This window comes from Acanthochromis polyacanthus, chromosome 11, assembly GCF_021347895.1.
Source record: "Acanthochromis polyacanthus isolate Apoly-LR-REF ecotype Palm Island chromosome 11, KAUST_Apoly_ChrSc, whole genome shotgun sequence".
In the NCBI taxonomy this organism is placed as follows: domain Eukaryota; kingdom Metazoa; phylum Chordata; class Actinopteri; family Pomacentridae; genus Acanthochromis; species Acanthochromis polyacanthus.
The window spans coordinates 10,711,208-10,728,646 of record NC_067123.1 but is presented as its reverse complement, the minus strand read 5'-3'; the positions used below and the strand labels follow the sequence as shown (position 1 = coordinate 10,728,646).

General features: G+C 37.8%; 1 protein-coding gene across 1 annotated transcript; it reads left to right on the top strand.

Annotated features, from left to right (window-relative positions):
* Window positions 1-1,027: 1,027 nt before the first annotated feature.
* On the top strand, window positions 1,028-15,099 carry cdc42se1 (CDC42 small effector 1). The gene is made up of 4 exons (XM_022212242.2): window positions 1,028-1,177; window positions 7,949-8,053; window positions 10,434-10,505; window positions 10,596-15,099. Exons 1-3 carry the CDS (start codon window positions 1,028-1,030, stop codon window positions 10,500-10,502), a joined length of 324 nt encoding a protein of 107 aa, XP_022067934.1. The 3' UTR covers window positions 10,503-10,505; window positions 10,596-15,099.
* The last annotated feature ends 2,340 nt before the right edge of the window (window positions 15,100-17,439 follow it).

The following is a 17,439-nucleotide window of genomic DNA, read 5'->3' as shown; positions in this document are numbered from 1 at the left end:
AGAAAGGGATGATCACAAATCAAAGAACAACTCTTAGCCCGATTGCAAAAGAACTTACACAAGCAGCAGCAGGTTTCTCAAGACAATAACTCATCTGTGAGCTTCCCTCAAGTTCAGAGAAGCAAACTGCAGAAGTGGGCTGCAGCTGCTTATTATTTTCTCGATTTACTGATGTAGCTGTTTGGCATAAAATGGTGAAAAATGTTGATCAGTGTTTTCCAAGATTACAATTGTCTCTTTCAAAAAAAGGAGACAGTTTTTAGTTTACTGTCAGAGATGAGGACAGAAACCAGATAATATTCACATTTAAGAATGAGAGAACTTGAACAGTTTCCTTAACCTCTGAACCCCAAACAGTGTCTTGCTTACAACAATACAAATGCAAAAAAATCATTCAGTTAAGCTCTGCACTTCTGTGAAAACAGCACAACTCTGGCAATAAGCAGAAACTCTTAGAAAGGTCAGCTGTGCAGTATGACACGGTTTCATTGCCATGAACTCTAAAGTTGAATTTCTTTGATAATTCATGAAACTAAACAACTAATCAATATGTCTAACATTTCTTCAACTTCTCACATGTGTTCCATTTAAAGAATGGGGGCATAACATGCTTTGCAGCTCTCCTGTTAGGAAAATTAACGTTTTGGGGAAACGTATCTGCAAGTTAAACCTTACAGAGCAAAGAAAAGCCGAGGATGATAAAACTATATAAAATAACTGATGTAACCTGAAAAATCTATAAAGTTAAATGAAATTAGTCAAAAGAAATAGTAAAAATGTGTTGGTAACCGGTTTCTTTTGTGTCTTCACAGGTTGAAGCTGAAGATGCAGCTGTGACTTTGGATTAAAACACAGATTTTGGAATTTCTTTATTATCAGATTTTGAGGAATAAAATCTTGTTCATCTCCTGAGGATCCAGTAAATTACCTCATTAAATATCCCAGAACCTTCCAGGAGTCTTCCAGCTGAGGTGGGGTATATTTTGGGGTATTAGTCCTCTGAGTGTCGGTGCAGTTTCGTGTCTGAATGCCCCAGGATTATCCTCAGGCTGCACTTCCTCCTCCGGCCTGCAGGGCGGCAGCAGAGAGCGGCAGCCGGCCGCTGGACAGGCGGAGCATCGGCATGAGCGACTTCTGGCACAAGATGGGCTGCTGTGTGGTGGCCAAACCGCCGCCGGTGAGACACAAAAACACACAATCACACAGTAAACATATGGCACAATTTCCTTGACACCACACCTCTGATATTTTGCATTGCAGCATTTCAGTTCCCTTTTTTACTATTCTTTTCTCATAAAATACAGAACATACTAACAGCAACACACTACACGTTGATGCAGGGAGCTTCTTTTCCAGGTGTGTGTTGTAGACGGCAGTGTGTTGGCGCTGATGGCAGGAAGCCGTACCGTGTGGTGTTTCTCTCCAGAGAGCCTCCCTCCTTCCTCTGCTGTATTTTTAGAGGTTTCTGTTTGTTCCATTGTAGCGCTGCAACAATACACCTTTAATAAACACTCAGACACACAGTGATGCCAGCTGTGACTTCACTCAGGAAGTTAAACCGAGTCCCTCAGTGAAGCTCAGTGGAGCATGGATGTATCCTCACGCTCCTACTGCCCAGGGGTAGGGGCACATCAAAACCAGAAATTTGGTAGTTGATACCAACACCACTGAAAATCTATACTTCTGGATACTGCAGTGTTAGCCTGAGCAAGAAATATTAGCCACTCTCTTCATCAAACAATTTACATTAACCACTACAATAGCCTAACATTAGCCAGTACATTGGCCTAAACAGGGTGTAAGTATCTACATTCACCTTAACAAATAATATTACTGACTACATTAGCTCAGACAAGTAGGATTAGCCACTACAGCAACTTAAAAAAAGTAACATTTGCCATGATGATGCCCCAAACGAGTAACATTAGCCACTACATTGGTCCAGTCACATAAGATTAGCCACTGTTAACCCAAACAGGTGACATTAGCTGCTACGTTAGCCCAAAAAGGTTATGTTAGCCTGTACACTGGCCCAAACGAGTAACATTATCAAATCAAATCAAATCAAACTTTATTTATATAGCACCTTTCATCCATTTAAAATGCAACACAAAGTGCTTCACATTAGCTAATGTGTTAGATCAAACAAGTAATGTTAGCCACTATGTTTGCCCAAACAAGTAACACTGGTAATTACTATTGATTGAAGGAGTAACATTAGCCTGTATGCTGGCCTAAACGGGTAACATTAGCCACTGCGTTACCCAACTCAAGTAATAATAGTCATTACTGTTGATTGAAAGAGTATCATTAACCCATTTGCCCTAAACAAGTAACTTGAGCCAGTACGTGAGTCTCGACATGATGTTAGTCACTACATTAATCCAACCAAATACCATTAGTCATTACTTTAGTCTTAACCAGAAAACGTTAGCCTCTGTGAGTGTTATGTATTCAGCATTGCTTCAACAGATGTCTCATCAATGGTAACATTTCAGGGTGTGAACATCGTGACGATATGTTGTTAGTAAAAAGTGACAACTGAAACTTTCTCAGCTTGACTTTAAACTTCAAACAGCTAATTGACCCCCTGTTTCCAGGAGGCTCCTCCACAGTCCAACCTCAGGTGACCTGAGGTCAGTGGCTGTTTTCATGCGACTTTTAACCATCACAACTATAAACCCCTTAGAGAATTCACCATCGTCAACGTCCTAAACTTTCAGAGACTCCCCGACTGAACTGGACGTGTCTGTTCAGAGCCCAAACAAGATGATGATGATGATGTCAGATTTTAGAGCAGCTCTGCAACAGGACAAACTGAGACCAGTTTGGTTACGTAACACTGAGGCTGCTGCTCGCTGAACAAACAGCAGAATAAAAACTGTCTTGGCAACGTCTGTGTTGACGTGATAAACAGCGGCTCTGCTCTCAACCACCACCATCATCATCCTCATCATCCTCATCATCATCATCATCATCATGTAATCAGTGAGTCATTGCCATCAAAGAGTACCAGCAGGCTGGAATTTCACAATAAAAGGCTGAGGAAGGACAAGTCACAGCTTCAAACGTAAAACTGATCACAGAGACACAAAACACTAAAAACAAAACACAGCAACCACAAAGAAACACAAAATACAAGAACGAGACACAAAATACAAGAGGGAAACACAAAACATCCACAGAGAAACACAAAACAACGTGGCGTGGTATAAATCTGGTGAGATGGTGTGAATGTGGTTGGTGTCCTCCTTTACCTGGTTCATAGTTCAGGTGCAGCATGCTGAAGGCGGGGCCATACGAGTTCATCAAAGCTGTTTCAACATCCTGGTGAAATAAAGAGATTCTTCCAGTTTGTCGGCCCATGCTGTTTATTCACGGTGGTTGCCATGACGACAGCTGTCCCTGCGGAGGAGGCGGCGGCCTGCAGGCCGATGATTCACTCCCAGCTGGTCGATGCCAACGTGCTCGTGTTAGTGGACGAGTCTGATTCAGGTTTCAGCCGTCAGCCAGAAAACATTCACATGATGTTCCTGAAGCAGCCGACAGAGGAAAAACACCAAATTAAACTGAGAGGACGAATGCAGCGAGGTCAACAAGTTCTGTCTGATTAAACAGTTTGTTTCTTTCTAGGAATCTCTGCTCAGGTTATGTACTATTTTCACTTCTCCAGTTCTTCAGTTACTCTTTTTTTAAAAACAAAAAACAAAAAAACTCCGATATCACTGGAAGGACTTAATAACAGCCATAACAGCAATACCATTTTCCTCATAATTAATACCAAACACTGTCACTGTAGATGCTGAATGGTTCATAAATCTGAACAGAACCAGAGAATTTTACAGCTTTTACAGAAGTTTTTTTTTTTTTACAGAAATGTAAAAGAAATAAACTAAGCAAAAAAAAAAAAAAACTTAGCCTAATAATAAAAACTTTTTTTTTTTTAAATTGGAAAAAAGCCAATAATGGGAATTTAAATTAGATTAGAAAAAATAACATGAATTAAAAAATTACGTTTAAAATAAAATTACACACGTGGACAAAATTGTTGGTACCCCTCAGTTAAAGAAGGAAAAACCCACAATTCTCACTGAAATCACTTGAAACTCACAAAAGTAACAATAAATAAAAATTTATTGAAAATTAAATAATCAAAAACAGCCATTACTTTTGAATTGTTGATTAACATAATTATTTAAAAAAACAAACTAATGAAACAGGCCTGGACAAAAATGATGGTACCTCTATAAAAGATTGAAAACTGTTTGACCAGAGTGACATGATTAACTCAGGTGTGTCATTTAATTGACATCACAGGTGTTTCCAAACTCATAATCAGTCAGTCTGCCTATTTAAAGGGAGACAAGTAGTCACCCTGCTGTTTGGTGAAAAGGTGTGTACCACACTGAACATGGACAACAGAAAGCGAAGAAGAGAATTGTCCCAGGACATCCGAAAAAAAATTATAGACAAACATCTTAAAGCTAAAGGCTATAAGACCATCTCTAAACAGCTTGAAGTTCCTGTGACAACAGTGGCTCATATTATTCAGAAGTTCAAGACCCACAGGACAGTAGCCAACCTCCCTGGACGTGGCCGCAAGAGGAAAATTGATGACAAATTGAAGAGACGGATCGTTGGAATTGTATCCAAAGAGCCCAGAGCAACCTCCAAAGAAATTAAAGGTGAACTCCAAGGCCAAGGTACATCAGTGTCAGATCGCACCATTGGTCGTTGTTTGAGCCAAAGTGGACGTCATGGGAGACGACCAAGGAGGACACCACTGCTGAAAAGAACTCATAAAAAAGCGAGACTGGAATTTGCAAAAATGCATGTTGACAAGCCACAAAGCTTCTGGGAGAATGTCCTTTGGACAGATGAGACCAAACTGGAGCTTTTTGGTAAGGCACATCAACTCTATGTTCATAGACTCAAAAACCAAGCATACGAAGAAAAGAACACTGTCCCTACGGTGAAACATGGAGGAGGCTCAGTAATGTTTTGGGGCTGCTTTGCTGCATCTGGCACAGGGTGTCTTGAAAGTGTGCAAGGTACGATGAAATCTGAAGACTATCAAGGCATTCTGGAGAGAAATGTGCTGCCTAGTGTCAGAAAGCTTGGTCTCAGTCGCAGGTCATGGGTCTTCCAACAGGACAACGATCCAAAACACACAGCCAAAAACACCCAAGAATGGCTGAGAGAAAAGCGTTGGACTATTCTAAAGTGGCCTTCTATGAGCCCAGATCTGAATCCCATTGAACATATGTGGAAGGAGCTGAAACATGCCATTTGGAGAAGACACCCATCAAACCTGAGACAACTGGAGCTGTTTGCTCATGAGGAGTGGGCCAAAATACCTGTTGACAGCTGCAGAACGCTCATTGACAAATACAGAAATCGTTTAATTGCAGTGATTGCCTCAAAAGGTTGTGCAACAAAATATTAAGTTATGGGTACCATCATTTTTGTCCAGCCCTATTTCATTAGTTTGTTTTTTTTAAATAATTATGTTAATCAACAATTCAAAAGTGATGGCTGATTTTGATTATTTAATTTTCAAAAATTTTTTATTTATTGTTACTTTTGTGAGTTTCAAGGGATTTCAGTGAGAATTGTGGGTTTTTCCTTCTTTAACTGAGGGGTACCAACAACTTTGTCCACGTGTGTAATAAAATACTAATGGGAAAGAAATTATGTTGTGCCAGCTAATAAAAACGTAACCGAATAAAATCACTTATTTCAAAACTACAAGAAATACAAATTTAAATCACATCTAATTGAAACATATGAACGAAAATTTGATAATAAAATAAAACCTGAAAAAAGAATAAATACAACAGGTGCAGAATAACATAGGATGTGCCATGTGCTTTTGATATCTGGCTCAACAAATGACAAATAAATAAACTACTCCCATTAATTCAACCAAATGTTAACATATTTTTGGTAAAAAAAAATCAAATTCATATAAAATAAATTAATAATATGAATTTAAAGAATAGAATGTTTTTAATGAATTAAATTTAAATACAAAGTTAAGGTGATTTTTTTTTTGAAAAGCCTAATTAAAATTAAATTATACTCAAAGTAAAGTAAAAATGTAGGTTAATGAAACAGTTTTAATATGTTTTTAAGTATATTACAAAAAACATTCAAATCATGCTCAATTCATCTGAAAAAAATAAACAGAATTTTTTTAAAAAAAGTATCTTGAAAGAAAAATGATTATTAAAAATTCAAAATTACTTTAAACATTAAATTAAATAAAACAAAAAATAAACCAATTATATCAAGTTAACATGTTTATGATAACTTATTATTATCTCTATATTTTCAGTATTAAACATCTGAGCTCATTCGAGGAACATCTGCTCGTCTTTTCCTCAAACTCTGGCTTTCTTGTGATCTCGCAGACCTGACCTCCCGTTCTGGTCGAGTTCGACCCGTCGCCTCAGTTCTGCTGCGTTACATAAGAATAATCCTGAGGAGCATAAGCCTCTTAAATCACGTCTAAATGGTTGTGATTGTGGCTGAGATGTGCTTCCCCACTGTGGGATTAACTGGACTCTGGGAGCAGAATGGGATTTTAATGAGACGTTCAGTGGCTGTTTGCCAAAGCTCGGATTGTCCCTGAATGCAGCACAGAGAGCAGCACTGCGGGGTAGCTGAAACTGAAACTTAATTTCACCTGTCAAGTGTTATTTTCACACAAACACACTTACAGTTTTATTAACATTAAACCCTCCATATTTGAATTTGCAGCTGGTTTTCTTCATTTGTTCTTGATGGTGTTTCATCAAAAAACGTCTTTAGTTCTGACCACGAAGTAACACAGAACGATCACAAGGAAACAGAAAATAAAGGAGTGATACACAAAATGACCAAAAAGTAACCCAAAGCAACTACAAGGAGAGACGAAATCAAACAAACACAAAATAGCTACAAAAATGCATAATATGACCACAGAAAGACACAAAACAACCTTAAACAGACACAAAATACAAAAAAGAAACACAAATCGACCACACAAATACAGCAAATACTGGAAAGATGCACAAAGAGACCCCGACGAGACACATAACACAAGAAAAAACTAAATAAATTGACGACAAACAGAGTACAAGGAAGAGACACAAAGCAAATTCAAAGGAAGCAAAACAACAGAGTCACAAAAGCAACTGCAAAGAGATGCCACTAGACCACACATATACACAAAACACAATTTGGTCACAAAAAGACACGCAAGATTTCTAAAAAGGCTCAAAATACAAATAAGAAAGACAAAATAAACCACAAGCAGTCCAGAAAGTACTCCGAAGATACAAAATTACCCCAAAGAGACACAGAACCACTCTACAAAGGCTCAAAATACAAGAAATGTACACAAAACAACCACAAACAAATGCAAAAACAACTAGAAATCGACCATGCAGATACACAAAGCACAAGATGTAAAATAAAATTTGACCACAAGGAGACACACAACAACTCTAAAGGCTCAAAATACAAGGAAGACACACAAAACAGCCAGAAAGAGACACAGATCAACCACAAAATGATGCAAAATACAAGAAACACAAAATAAACCACAAGCAGTGTAGAACTACTACAAAGACACAAAATGACCATGAAGAGACACAAAACAACTCTTAAACACACTTTATATACCAGAAAGAGACAAAAAATGACAAATAGAATCTGAGAAATAAACACCTCGCAGTCTGGCCTGCGTTGAAGCCTTCAAATTAAAATGCACATTACTCATATGGTTTTATTTTGGAGAGCCCAGCAGCTTTTTGCGGGGTTTGTCTTTCTTTATGGTGCGTCACGTTGTTGTTTTTTTAGCAGATCCACACAGATGATGTGAGTCTGTGGACATGTGGAGACACATCAGACACCTTGCTGATGTCACGACTGTGTGTGTGTTTGTGTGTTTGTTTGTGTGTAGAAGAAGAAGAGGAGGAAGATTGACCGCAGTATGATCGGAGAGCCGACCAACTTCATCCACCTCACGCACATCGGCTCCGGAGAGATGGCAGAGGGCCTGCAGCCGGTCAGACCTCACACCTGTTTACTTGTTTACCTGTCTCTTTGTTTACTTGTCTCTTTATTTACTACTTTGTTTACTTGTCTCTTTTTCTATCTCTGTTTGCCTGTCTGCCTGTCTGTTCACCTGTCTCTTTGTTTACTTGTCTGTTTACCTGTGTCTTTTTTACCTGTCTGTCTGATTACATGTCTACCTATTTACCTGTCTCTTTGTTTATTTGTCTCTTTGTTTAGCTCTTTGTTTTCTTGTCTGTTTATTTGCCTCTTCATTTGCCTGTCTCTTTGTTTACTCATTTCTTTGTTTACCTGTCTCTTTGTTTACCTGTCTCTTTGTTTACCTGTCTGTTTGTTTACCTGTCTGTCTGATTATCTTTCTATTTGTTTACATGTTTGTCTGTTTACCTGTCTCTCTTTTGCCTATCTCTTTGTTTATCTGCTTCTTTGTTTACTTGTCTCTTTGTTTATCTTCCTGGCTGTTTGCCTATCTCTTTGTCTATCTGTTTACCTGTCTTTTCATTTGTCTGTCTCTTTGTTTACTTGTCTGTCTACCTGTCTCTTTATTTATCTGTCTCTTTGTTTACTTGTCTCTTTGTTTACTTGTCTGCTTACCTGTGTCATTGTTTACCTGTCTCTTTCTTTGCCAGTCTTTCTGTCTATTTACGTGGCTATTTTTTTACCTGACTCTTTGTTTATGTTTGTTTATCTTTTATCAGTGTGTTATGTGACTGTTTTTAAGACATTTTACAAAATTTTTGAAAAAGCATTTTGGAATCAGATCCGTCTTCAGTCCAACATGAGGACAGAGAGACAGTGTGTGTGTGTGTGTGTGTGTGTGTGTGTGTGTGTGTGTGTGTACTTGTTTCTGCTATACCGGTGGGGACTTTGACCTGACTATTTGCTATAAAGGTGGGGACTTGTCTTACGGTGGGGACCTAAAATGAGGTCCCCACGGGTGGCAACACCGTTTTCTTGGCCATATTGTTGTTAATAAAAAATGTAAAAGTGCAAAAACGTTTGTTTAGGGTTAGGCATTGATTTGGTGATGGTTAAGGTTAGGGTTAGGGTAAGGGTTAGGAGTTAGATATGAATGGGAGTCAATGGTAAGTCCCCACCGGTATAGAAAAACAAACATGTGTGTGTGTGTGTGTGTGTGTGTGTGTGTGTGTGTGTGTGTGTGTGTGTGTGTGTGTGTGTGTGTGTGTGTGTGAGAGAGAGAAAGTGTCACGCTGCGCTGCATCCTTCCTGCTCCTATTTTAGCTTTTCTGTCTCACGGCTTCGCCTGTGAAAATTAACTCTGTGGGTCAACGCACCTGAGGAGAAAGTTACAGTAAAATATAATTAATACATTTTTAAAAATGTAGATATTAAATTAAATTATATGGGAAAATCACATACAATCAATATGTAAAATGAAAAATAACTATAAACAGCCGAGCAGCTAAAATAAAAGTACATTAAATTGAAAGGTCACAGTCTGATGACATCATCACCTGCTGGTGGTCATCCTCCCTGATGAGGTCACAGGTCAAACACATCCCTCCTTGTTGTCGCTTCCTTCCCTCGATTCCTCAGAGAATCTAAATTTACCAGAAACTGACGAAAATTTTTCAGCTGGACAGACATCACCTGTAATTATAAAACACTGAAAGAAGTATAAAATATTTAAAAACAAATCAATAGCAGACAATGCATTTACAGATTCAGAAAATGTAATTTTGAACTGATATATACTTCTAAAACACTGAACAGGGATTATGATCATAGGTTTATTCACATGAGAAAATACTTAAAACATATTTTGTAACTTATAATAATTACATTTATTACAATAATTTAATATAGAATATAATTCATTTAATATAATTTAAAATAAAAATGAATGTTTGAAATAAAAATCATTCTTAACAAAAATAAAATATGATCAATTAAAAGACAAATAAGTAAATTGTTCAAATGTAAAGTTAGCTAAATATTAGGTTAAAAACAATAAAATAGATTTATACATATACATTTTGTCTTTTACAATTAAAAAATACAAAACAATTAAAACCCTGAAAATGAAAATAAGTGAAACTTAAAAATAGACTTTCTTTAATTCAATAAATAAATTACATTTAAAATTTTGGGAATATCCAAAAGTGACTGTGTGAAATGTGTGTAATTAGATGAATAAATAATATTAATGTGCGCTGGCTTTTGTTTGTGTCCCCTCCTTTGTTGGGATTCAATGATCCAATTCAAACTAAAATTAACTTTTTGTATTTTATTGCTGTTTTATGTAGTTTGATGTAATTTTAAATTTTCTTTATTTTTTGCTTGCTTTTGTTTCTGATGCCTCTGATTAACTTTGGCCAGATGAATAAATCCTTGTTGTCTTTTGCTGACAGTCGGGGTCGGTTCAGGAGCAGATGAGGTCTAAAGGCCCGAACATGAATGGCAGGAACAGCCTGTTATAGCTGGTAAACAAACAAACAACCACACAAACAAACAAATTTAGTACCATATTTTAGACCAGCGTTTGACATCTTGTTGTGTGCTGTTATCTCCAGGAGTGTGTAAAACTGAACCCATACCAGCTGACTGACCTCCTCCTCCTCCTTCCTCTGAACCTCTGAGCCTCTTCTCCTCCATCCGACCGCCAGCCGGAGGCCGAGACGGCCCTCCTGCCCTGCTGAAGTGTTCTTGAGCAAACCCACGACCACCTGCAGGGGGCGCTGTCCTGACCTGGAACAAGCCAGATTTCACTGTGAAAATTTCAGTTTCCATGAAATGTGGCCACCAGGCTGTCTCCTTTTGTGCATTTTCTTTAGAAACTTTTAATTTTTTCTACTAGCCATGACTGAAAATCAGCAGTTGCTGTTAGAAACCATCCAAACACGAGTCCAGACGGAGACTCCCACCCAGCTAAGGTCTTTATCACGTCCAACGAACCACCAGCTCTGGATCTGATCCTGCAAAACAAACACAAACACAAACACAAGGACTTCATTTCCCAGCATGCCCCTGAGCTTTCTCTACTTTCGCATTTTGCCAAATGAACTGTTTTCATTATCAAAATTATTATGAAACAAACTATTTGGATCGGGTAAATTAGAGACTTGGTGGTGGTATTTCCCCGCGTCAGTATTAAAATATACCCACAGATCCCATCACTGGACTCCACTTCCCAGCATCCTTTCCTAGTCATGATTTCCAATAAGCGACAGAATGTCTGTAATTTTTGGCTCAAAAGTGTTAAATTCCCAAAAAGAATGACTACATTTCCCAGGATTGAGTGAGACATTTTCAGGTCTGGAGGGTTTCCTTCCTAGACTCCATTTCCCAGGTTGCTTCATTCTGCTCAGCGCTCAGCTTTTAAAGGATTATTTCACCTTTATTCTGGCTGTTTTTCAGCCCTCATGTTTGTTCAGGGATCACATGGCCACAGTGATGACATCATCGGACTTTATTTCCCAGGATGCCTCGGTGTGGCCAGCCCCACTGCTGGTGCTGAATGATGAAAGACTCTTGTTTTAGGAGATGGGAAAGTCCCATGAATCCCTGCTACACTGGACTGTGTGTGTGTGAGTGTGTGTGTTTAATACTCCCAGTTTAAATATAGACGTCGCTCCGCTGAACTCTGAGGACACACAGTTCAAAAGTCCCGTTCGAGAACCACCCCATCTTGTAAAAGTTCTTTGTTTCCACTTTCTTTTCGCTGCAGAATTTTTCCTCCTGTCACTCGACTGTTCAGACTGCGGTGCGCGGGCCCTAAATGGGTCTTCAGCTGACACATTTTGGGTCCTCAAGTGATACGTTGAGATGCTTTTGTTAAAAACATTTTATGCTGCATCTGGTGTTTGATCAAGTGTTTTCCCGCTTTGTATCGTGAGCGTTTTTCAAGCACATGTTTGTAATTTTCTGCCGTTTCAATGGATCTGCTTAAATGTTCTCAAACTTCAGGACGTTTTGGTTGATGTGTGGACGGAGTTATTTAATCGGCTTGCATGTAAAATGCCTTTAATATATTCCTATAAAAATGAATGAATTGTTTTAAATTTTGTTAAAAAAAAAACTACATTTTTGTGAGTTTGTGGTAACATTTCTGCCGTAATTATAAGAAAAAACTTATTACAAAAATATCCCAGCACTTTCTAAAGAACAGTCCAGGATTTAACATTGATTCTCCACCACCAACCAAACTATGTTCAGTTTTCTAGATATTTTACAAATTTCCTCATTTTATTTATTTATGTAAATGTCAAATTGTACTTTCAAACAGTTATATCCAGATGGTCCAAATGTGTCAGATGATTCTTTACACGAGCTAACTAGTTAAACAACTAACTAAATCCTTTTGTTTCTGCTTATTTTTGTTTCTGGTCTGGCTAATTAACAAATAATCCATTTTCACCATTTCCCCACTTAATTATGGATTGCGTCAGTACTGATTGATTGATTGGTTTCTATCACTTCTGTAGCAGTTCCAAAGTTTCTTCCCGCTGTAGTTTCTGCTCTACATGTTGAATTAGGTAAATAAACAAATACTAAGATGGGTAAAAGTTCCCTGTGACCCTCCACAGGACAGAAAATATAGAGATGGATAGACAAAAGTTTCGAATGAAAGCAAAAACAACCAGAAGTAAGGAAAAGGTGCAGACGTATGTGAACGCAGCAATAGCTCCTTGGGGGGGAAGTCCATGTGAATGATGAATGGTTGCCTTGGAAACCGCTGAGTCATGGTGTTCCCTCTCACCGTGGCGACCGGCCACTTCCTCCCTGCGGCTACAACTGATGCAGTCAGAAAGTCCGTTAAAGGAAAATCTGAGCTGCTCCTGCTGCTGTTGGTCCTTGTGGTGCATTCACTGGATTTCTCAGAGTGTGGGAGTTTTTGCATTCCCTCCTTTATTACTGCTCCCTGTTAAACTATTCTACTTGGTTCATTACAAACTTCTTTTGACAAAACTACAAAAGTTTGGTGCAGAAAATGGTGTAAACTCGGAAACGTGCTGTAAAACAGGAATAACTTTGCAGAAATATCCTCCATTAAGGTGTATTTTACTGTCAGAACTTTTTTTTCTCCCATATTAATAATTATGTGCTGTTTGGTTGCCATCGTTGTCTTTAAACCTTCAGACCTCTTGGCTCAATCTGCCTCATTGTGATTCTTGGAAACTCGGAGCTGCTCTCAGGATCAGTCGCCGGCTGCTGAAGTTGTTTATCTCCGCCATAGTTTCTCTCTTCCTCTTCCTCTTCCTCTTCGCTCACCGTCTCTGCTTACAGTCCAACAACACTGGAGAGAACTTTCCCTTCCAATGTCTCCTGAACATACGACCTGAACATGAAATATGTAGTTTGATCTGTTCCGTCAAGTTTTCTTATTATCATCAAATGCTTTTTATGCTTTATTTGTTGTGGTTTGTGGAAGATAATGTTGATCTATGTTTGTATTATTGTCTCATTCTGAATATTATTATTGTAAGATTATCGATCACAAAGACTTTCTGTGACTTTCGGCACCTTGAGCCTCGGTGTTTCCTGTTGCCCAAACCTGCAGGAAACACTGAATAAAAGTCAGTTTCAGCTCATTTTCCTCTTACAGAAGCTGTTAACCTGCTCAGACCTTTAAATCAACTTTAATCTGAGATGAACCAATTGGCAGCTGAAGCGTACCGAGCTGCAGTTCCTCTACCGTCCACTAGGGGTTGTTGAATTTTAGGTGCATTGACGAGAATGAGGAAAAAACTACAAATTTGTCTCAGCCGGTCATGCTCTGCAGTGGAGGTTCTGGTTTGTGGTTTAGAAAACTGTGAGCAAGAAAAACTGATTTTAAGAAACTTGCAGCTGTTTCAATGACGATCTGCCGACCTGGTGAGATTTGAGAAATGTGGTGAAGATAAAAAAGATCCTAAAGCTGCCTCCTGTTTTTGGTATTTTACAGATTAATATAAATGCACCTGATTCAGATGTTATCAGTTGTTATCATGCCCCATAGATATTAGCTGTAGATGGACTCCTCCACGTTCTCCCGGGGACATTATCATCTGTTCTACTACATACCGATAACAAGTTACCCTTCAAACACACAAATTTAGGCAGTTAACATGAGGTACACATAGAAAAACTGGGATTTTCACGCCAAAACATGACCATTTTCTAACTTGAACCAACTTAACTTGACAGTGACTAAAAGCAAAAGTCACAATAAACCTTAAGTCAAAAACAAATACAAACATAATGACATTCAAACTTGACCCATCCATCCTCCAAATGCAGCCTTTCCGGACTCTGCATGTGGAACCACAAAGTACTGCTAGAATTAAATGAACTAAAAACCAAACAGGATATCTGTGGGCTTGATAATAAGTGATAACACTGACTTAATCATCCGCAATAGGTTGCGTGTAATAGAGAAAATATCATTCTAAAACCCAGAAGATGGTGCTCCTTAAACAGAAGTGACTATTTTGTGTGGACTGAGAAGTAAATTGCACAAAATATTAGATATGAATCTGACTTTGAGGTAAAAATAAACCAAATTACAGTTTTGTGAGCAAGATAAAAACGTCTGCATGTAAAATGATGAACGTTTTCAAACATGTAATGAATTCTACAGAAAAAAAATTGTGCAAAACAAAATCATTTAGAAAATACAAATTCATCCAAAAGAATATATCATCTTTCAAGACTTCAGATGCTGATTCCTGCCATTAAAGGGACACCACCTGTGACCTGAAAAACTACTGTTGACATTCTGAGAGTGAAATTTAAAGTGCAATTTATCTTTGAAGTCCTAATAAATTAACCTCAAATTAAAAAACAAAACAAAAAAAATAAAATGTCTTTTTAAATAGTGCTCACACAACATATGTAGTGAAATATATGTTGTGTTAAAGTGACATGAATGTGTGATTTCTGTGTGACTGATGATGATTTTTTTGTATTTGCTGTTTGGTTTTGTTATGTAACTTCTTCCTCCTCTGCAGAAACAGAAATACAGATTGACTTTATTCCTCCTTGTTATGTAACTCGTGTCTCACGACGGCTGAATAAATCTGCTGTTTTCTCTCCAAACGTCTCTGTGTGTTGAAGAACATTGACAGTGATTATTTGAAACAGTGGAAACAGAATACACTTATGTCTTGGGGATGCATTCAGGCTGTATTTTAAAAACAAAAAAATAAAAGAATAAAATGGTAGCTTTCATGAATTAAATTGTAGTTTTTCAACACTACCTGCAATGTTTAAAGAACAGCGTTATATTTTATATTTTCACAAATTAATTCATAGTTTAAGAAAAATGTGTAGGCAAAGGTTTTTTTGAATATAGTGTATTCTTACAGTTTATTCATGTTAACACAGATTTTGATTTCTTGCTCTTTATGCAAATATTTGCAGTTGTTTAAGCTAAAATAGCATCTGCATAAGATAATATTAGCAGTATCTACAGAAGTTTAACCTGAACTGTCTGTTTAAGCTAATACTGGCAGTTGTTTAATATAATATCTGCAGTTGATGAAGCTATAATTAGCAGTCGCTTAAGCTGTAATTAGCAGTTGCTTAAGCAAATATTAGCAGCTGTTTTTAGCTGTCGTCAGCAGCTGTTTAAACCAAATTCAGCAACTATTGAAGTTAATATTAGCAGTTACTTAAGCTATTGTTCTCCACTGTTGAAGCTAGCATCAACAGGTCATTGAACCTGTTATTAGTAATTGTTAAAGTTGTTGTTAAGCTAATATTAGCCATTGTTTAATAGCGGGAGGAAAGAAATTCTAAAAATATTTATTATATAAATGATTTCTTGATCATTACTTGCAATTGTCATTTTGTGATGGAGCTGCAATGATTAACCAAATAGTGGCAACTACTAAATTAAAATCTGTAAGATACTGTCTAAATCTGTGCGATGGATCAAGACAGGAAGGAGCACAGAGACTGGATTTATACAGGACTTGGACTTTAGTGCTGCACTCCTATAGAGATATTTCTGAATGAACACAGAGCACAGCATGAATTGTAGGAGAGCTGTGTTGTGTTGATGTCAGACAACAATGATAATTATAGCTTTAAAAGTTTATCCGTAATGTTTTCATCAATATCAATATTTTTTTTCCAACAGTATCAAATTAAACCATTGAATATGACAGTGGGTGAACCAATAGAAACATTACTTCTACTGTCCTGTATGTTTTTGTGTCTGTTTCTACATGTATGACCCTGTTCACAGACTGTGTTACACTTAAGCATCGTGTTTTATTACAAGCAGCTGTGCACAGACCACAGAGCTGTAATAATGATGGTTAAACTGTGCGTTGCCATGGAAACGCCAGTCCAGCACCGAGGAGGAAACAACACGAGTGGAAAAATTAAAGACGTGGTTGCTGGTGGCTTGTTACGAGCTGAGCGTGTGGGAAACACACACGGGCTAAACATGCATGTGTGTGTGTGTATGTGTGTGTGTGTGATGTCATGTGTTCTTAATGTTCCACCAGATCAAATACAAACCAACACACGGTTCAAAACTTCCATTAGAACATAGCTTGTTTTTGTAAAAGCTCTGTGCTTCAACTTTATACACATTTTAAACCACAAAATTCCTCCTCACATCACTCGACTCAGAAAAAAGTTTTCTTCTTTTCTTTCTAGGTATCGAGTGTTTTACAGCTTTATGTTGTGAGTTGGACATTTCTATGATTTTGCTTCCCTGATCAAGCAAAACTTTCTCTGCCTTCAGGAAAGATTTACCTTTGTGTGTGTGTGTGTGTGTGTGTGTGTGTGTGTGTGTGTGTGTGTGTGTGTGTGTGTGTGTGTGTGTGTGTGTGTGTGTGTGTTCTCCATAATTTAAGTCAGATTCAGTAGATCTTACAGTGTAATCTGATTCTGGAAACTGGGTTAATGCTGTAAATGTTTGGTTTCAGTTTTTGAATCAGCACCCTCCCCTTTTTATGGATTTTTTTTGCCTATTTTTTAAAAATGGAAAACTTCATAACAGAAGAACTGTGCAGCTGCTTTAGTTAAAACATGGCTCAGAGCAGCTATTTTTTGCTTGCTTCTATATTAGGTCATACTGGAATAACAATGACATAAACATGCTTTATGCCAGAGCTATGAGAATCACCACAAACCTTCTACATCATTTCAACAACAACTGTATGAAACTGAAGACCTCTAGCTCCAGGCTGCCACTATGGACTGCCATACAAACTGCAATTGAGATGTTATAGGCTGCTGCTGCGGTGTCACCAGTGTTGGGCAGTAACGTCACTACAAATAGCGTCGTTAGTAGTTTACACACGTGGACAAAATTGTTGGTACCCCTCAGTTAAAGAAGGAAAAACCCACAATTCTCACTGAAATCACTTGAAACTCACAAAAGTAACAATAAATAAAAATTTATTGAAAATTAAATAATCA